This window comes from Salvia hispanica, chromosome 1 (assembly GCF_029641045.1).
Source record: "Salvia hispanica isolate PSC_SH4W2 chromosome 1, Shi_PSC_v1, whole genome shotgun sequence".
NCBI classification, from domain to species: Eukaryota; Viridiplantae; Streptophyta; class Magnoliopsida; order Lamiales; family Lamiaceae; genus Salvia; species Salvia hispanica.
In genome coordinates, this window is record NC_142692.1 from 23,355,600 (window position 1) to 23,361,599 (window position 6,000).

Below are 6,000 nucleotides of genomic sequence, written 5' to 3' on the forward strand. Positions count from 1 at the left end.
GTAAAAAAGTCATGCATAACAGCATAAGAGTCGATGAAGCAGACGAAACGGAGAAGTGGGTTAAGTTGAAAAGGCTAAATTGGAAAACACTTAATTTGTAGTATTAAAATCTTAATATTATGTTAATGGGTATGGAGAGCTAGTATGATGGAATATTATAATGTTGAATATTGTTGATTAATAATCCCTTTGTTTCATTTATGGGTTAAGTTGAAAAGGCTAAATTGGAAACTACTTAATTTGTATTAAAATTTTAATAATATGTTAACGGGTATGGAGAGCTAGTATGATGGAATTTTATATGTTGTATACTGTTGATTAATATCCCTTTGTTTCATTTAAGAGTCTGCTTTTATTATTTTAGTTCTTCGTCCCACATTACAAATTTACTTTCATTTTTATTATAAATGAAAGTATGTATCACATTCAGTTAACTCATTTTACCCATATTTTATTATTCTATTTATCCCATAAAAATAAAAATTTTGAAGATAACATTGATTTTAGTGCGAAATTTATAAAGTATGTGTGAAATAGAAATAAAAAATGATTGAAATATTATTAGTCAAGATTAGGATCCAACTCATAAAATAGAAAAACTTGTCAAAAGTAGAAGTGAACTAATATGTGGGACATTCCAAAAAAACAAAATTTTTGAAGATAAAATGAAGACTCATATTCCAATAATTTTTTTTCCATTATTTGTTTTCATTTCTTAAAACATGTGATGAGTCAAATATAAAATCCTATTATGAGACGAAGAAAATATCGTGGAGTCATATTTATTGAAATCAAGTCACACTCAATACCGAGGGCGAGACCTAGCTATGAGCAAGTCAACTTACCTGAGATGATAACACTTATGGAGTGAAAGTTCTAGAGTAGAAAACGCGAAAGGGTCTTTATAAAATTAAAAGTGAAATTTTATACTACTCCATAATATGCCTAAAAAATAACTCTAACGTAAATTTATTGATTTAGGTTATCACAAATTTTAAAATAAATAAATAAATAAGAAATTGTAGAAGACATCTCAATACATATTTATATCCAAATTTATAGCATTAAATAAGTTGTTAGTGATTATAAATATCAACTGAATTGCAAATATGTCATTTTAGTTTTGGGTTCAAATCTAAATAGACCTCAAATTGATAAAATATTGCACGAAAAATAGCTAATCACGTCTATATGGAGTGTATCACATGAATTGTATTCTTTTAAACTGTGTAGTCCTTAATGTTTAAAATAGTAGTAAATGGTTATGGTAACAGAATAAAGTTTTTCTTTACTATTTTAAGAGACCGAAGATGCAGTTCAAAGGCAAAGTACGTACTTGAAGTTTTTATTTACATTTTCTATATTCAAATTCTTTTATAATGGATACAGCGAAGCTCTTCTTATTTTTCAAAGTCAATTAGATTTGTACTTAAAAATTTTGGTTAGTGTCAGTAGAGATGATACGAGCCATGTTTGCGAATCTAAATCCAGGAAAATATTGGGTGTTTTCACATTGAAGCTTCCTTATAAAAGGGACCCAAATTTCACAGTGATTATCACTAAATAATATTTTGACTTTGCAGTACTGGGAAAGATTCGTTGACTGTACTTTGAAGGAATTATTTAATTTTACGACACTATAATCATATTGGAAACGTTGTAATAGTTTTGGAAGTTTGTGCAAACTTAATTAAAGAACTCCACTAGCCTCTAATTTGACTCTAGGCAATGTTTTAATTAGTGTTAAGCTCTGAGAAATAAGTACGCGCAAAAATTAGAGCGATAAAGAATTAGAGATCAAATAAAAATATACAAAACATGGGATGGGTCTTTGATAATTTAGTGCTTATAATAATCAATAGATTAATAATTGTATAGTGACGGTGACTCATAATTTTGAATTGGTCTTTATGCCCTAATAAGCAGTAAGTATATATGCAATATTCATGGATTCCCTAAATCTATCCTTATGATTATACTAATCAATTATCCATATTTTAGCGTCCTATTAGTGAGAACAAGATATTTGTGGTTTTAATTTATCAAATTCAATCTAACCAACCCTCCTATAAGTCCAACATATTGAACATAACTTTTCTAGTGCCATTGTTATATACTCCTATCAATCATTTGAAAGGGTAAATGGCCGAACTCATTCTTTTCAACTCCTACAATTCGAATATCTTAATTAATAATAGAGTAATAGTCATTATCAAGAATTAATCAACCGTGAGCATAATTCAACCCATGAGTAAATCCACGAAATTTATGTAAAATTGATCAACTCTGTCCATCCAAATCTTATCTGTTGGGCATGAGTTTACATCCCGAAAATGACATTATCATGATGTTAACTCAAGACTACGACTTATATTCTAAATTTATTTGATGCACAAAGAAACACGGTTTTAAACTTGCAATATTACTTCATCTTCATGCATCTTATCTTAAATTAATTTAATCAAACAAAAAAGTCAGTTAAAGCACGTAGTCTTCACCATGGCGTCAATCCTTCCCACATTAATTTAATTAAATTCCCATAATTGATAATGACTTGCTAATTTTTTATTTGATACATAAGGTTAGCGTTGAATCGCCGGTATTCTTATTTCATAATGTAGGCCCCATCCAAGCGATTTCAACCCCAGCTAGTACGCAATCGCTGAATAACTTTTTGGAGCCTCGTTGAATTTCTGAAAACACCAAAGTACCCTTGAATATTTTAAGAGTCACCCTCATATGTGAAGGGTAATTACGTAAATGAGCATCACAAGCCCCTAAATCGCCCATTCCTATATAAACAGCTGAGTACAAAATAATCATACATTCATCAAAATTAGTTCGACGCTTCACTCAAAGAATATGGCCTCACCGACCACCACCACAGCCACGGCGGAGCAAGGCGGATTCTCCGATCTTCATCCCGATGTTATAAAGTCACACATCCTGAGCCGGCTGGACGGTCCAGCCCTGGCCTCCGCCGCTAGCTGCTCCCCCACCCTCCGCCGCCTCTCCGACGACGACAGCCTCTGGTCAAACATCTGCGAATCCACGTGGCCGTCCACCGCCACGTCACGGCTGCGCCACCTCATCTCCTCGTTCCCCGGCGGCGGCTCCCGCGCATTCTTCTCCCACGCCTTTCCAATCGCGAGCAGCGCCCGCAGCCAGTCCCCGCCGCCGCCGGAGCTGATCTCCGCCGTGGACGTGCACTACAGAAACGACCTGATTTTCACGAAAATTCAGGAGATCGAGACCGAGAGCGGGTGGTTCCGGTGTTCGCCTTTCAGAATCGACCTGCTGGAGCCGAAAGACGTGGTTCCGACGCCGATCAAGCACCCGGAGGGGGACGAGGAGTGCAAGGAGATGATCGAGAACATGAATTTGAGCTGGATCCTGATCGACGGCGCGGGGAGGCGGGCGGCGAACCTGTCGTCGCAGCGGCCGGTGGCGGTGCAGCGGCACTGGCTGACCGGAGAGGTGCAGGCGCGGTACGCATCGATCCTGGCGGTGGACGGGGCGCACGTGCAGTGCGCGATCGTAGTGACGTGCGGAGGGGCAGAGAGCGGGGAGATGCAGGTGAGGGAGGTGAGTTTGGAGATGGAGGACATGGATGGAACGCATTTGAATGGGAAGGACAGTTTGGTCTTTTTGCAAGGGGCGTTGGAGGGTAGAAAAGGAACGGGGCGGAATAGGGTGGAGGAGGGTCAGAGAAGGTACGCGGAGTTTGTGGAGATGAAGAGAGAGAGGAAGGAGAGAAAGCAGAGGACGGAGGGGGCATTAGATGTTTTCTGCGTCGCGTTTGGGGTTTCCATTTTTGTTGCTCTTTGCTGTTTTCTTTTTAACTAACCACACTATTTTGGTGGGACAATGATTTACAAGGGGAAGCTCGGAATTAGGTCAAGATTCATACTCTAAACTGTAAACTGTAAACTGTATAAAAATCATTAAATATACCAGATTTTTTTTTATTCAACTGTTACAATCCTAATCTCACTATACGACACACGGATTCCGTCCGTTTCCTCTATTATTTGGCAACATTTATTTCGTCTTCATTTGGTATTACAAAGCAATGATAGATTTTGTTAGTACTACATGTTAATGTCGTGTCGAATGTTGATATTGTTTCCATCTTTTATAGTATTAATTTCTTTTTTCATACTAAGTGTACAATATTTTGGGAAATTATGTTTTTTTAGAGTGTACTGCATAAATGGTACCTGATCTTTCACTTTCGCACGTAATTACGTAAATTGTACTTGATCTTTATTTTATATCGCTTTTGGTACCTATAAATCACATTTTTGGTATCTGATGCAATTTTCTTCCCAAAATGCCCTCTAAACAAATACATTTTCTCATTTATGTCATAAAGGATATTTAGGTATACATAAAATTAGTACCAAAAGTGATATTGTAATATCTTCTCTCATTCTCCTCACTCTTTATAATTATTAATCAATATTAATATTATTATTTTGATGTGTAAATTAATAATTAATTTATTTTTAATCATTCAAATATAGTTAATTATAATTTTAGTTATATTATATTTAATTATTATAAACATATTATTGTTATAATACTAAAAACTAGTAGTAATTAATAAATAATATAGTATAATTATATAAATTATGAATCATGTAATAATAATTGTGAATTGTATTCATAATGATAAAGAGTTGAATATTTTTAGTTAGGTGTTTCAATCTTAAAATGAGTATAAAGTAATTTAACTTAAAATATTCAATTGATTTAATTATTTTAAATAATTAATTTAATTAGTCATTTTGTTCTTAATTTATATTATGAATGCAATTGATGTATGTATAAAAAATTAAAAGGAAAGAAGAAAAAGAAGATAAAAGAAAAAAGAAAGAAGAAGAAATATAAACTAAGGAGAAAAATAGAGAGAGAAGAAGAAAGAAAGATAAAATACTAAAGAAAGATAAAATAATAAAAAAAGAAGAAAATGAAGAAAAAAGAATGAAGAAGAAACTAAAAAAGAAATAAGAAAGGAAGAAAAAATAATCACATATTTGGTCTATTTAATTGAAATTTCCAAAAATATCCTCCATAACAAAAAAGTCACATGTTTGGTACTTGAGGTTATTTTTGTCACAAGGTACCAAAAACGATATAAAATAAAGATCAGGTATCATTTACGTACGAAAGTGAAAGATCAGGTACCATTTATGTAGTTCACTCTTTTTTTTATAAAGAAGCAAAATGCTCAAACTATTAAGATAGTGTACTAAAGTTCAATAGAGCAACTAACAACAATTTGCAACAAAACAAAAACACAAAACCCCCACAAGAATCATTGTGATTCATATGTCTTGTCATTCTCTGATGTCTTTCAAATTTTCACCATTTGTCCTGGTGGAAAGAGAGTTTGCGCTCCAATCACGTATCTAAGTTCCAAGACGCCATAACAACCCTTTTTCCTCGAACTCCCAATTTGGTTTGAAACCATGGAATGTGATCTTGTTCCTAATATCCCAAATAGACCAAGAAATTACATAGAATATGGACGTTGTTATCTTCTTGTCAAACTTCTTAAAAGGTGCTTCTAACCATGAGAGAAAACTGTTAGAAATGGTGGGATAAAATTTTCAAGCCGTGTGGTACTCTAACTATTACAATTGGAAAGAAGATAACAACAATAAGTGGAATGGAAATTACACCGGAAATAATAAAACAAACCAAACTATAAGTCGAGTCGAGGAAAGTCCTCTTTCCGCAAGGCAAATTACGCCCTGGCTAGTGCTCACGGAATGAAGTATTGTCCCCAAAGATAAAACGACTTCCTCCTAGCATGTAGAAGCACCTCAAACCCGCTAGGCACCGACAAACTTGATAGAGTTTCGAGAATTGAGCTATGCAATGCTCCTATGATGCGAACTAGGATGTAGAGAGCTAGAAAGAAGAGAGAATGATTTTGTTTGTGCATTACACATCCCTCAAATCCACCTATTTGTAGGATTGAGGATGGTACTT

General features: G+C 34.4%; 1 protein-coding gene across 1 annotated transcript; it reads left to right on the forward strand.

The window, feature by feature from the left end:
• The first annotated feature begins 2,829 nt into the window (after positions 1-2,829).
• On the forward strand, positions 2,830-3,968 carry LOC125218924 (F-box family protein). The gene has a single exon (XM_048120729.2). It carries the CDS (start codon positions 2,863-2,865, stop codon positions 3,844-3,846), a length of 984 nt encoding a protein of 327 aa, XP_047976686.1. The 5' UTR covers positions 2,830-2,862; the 3' UTR covers positions 3,847-3,968.
• Positions 3,969-6,000: the final 2,032 nt, after the last annotated feature.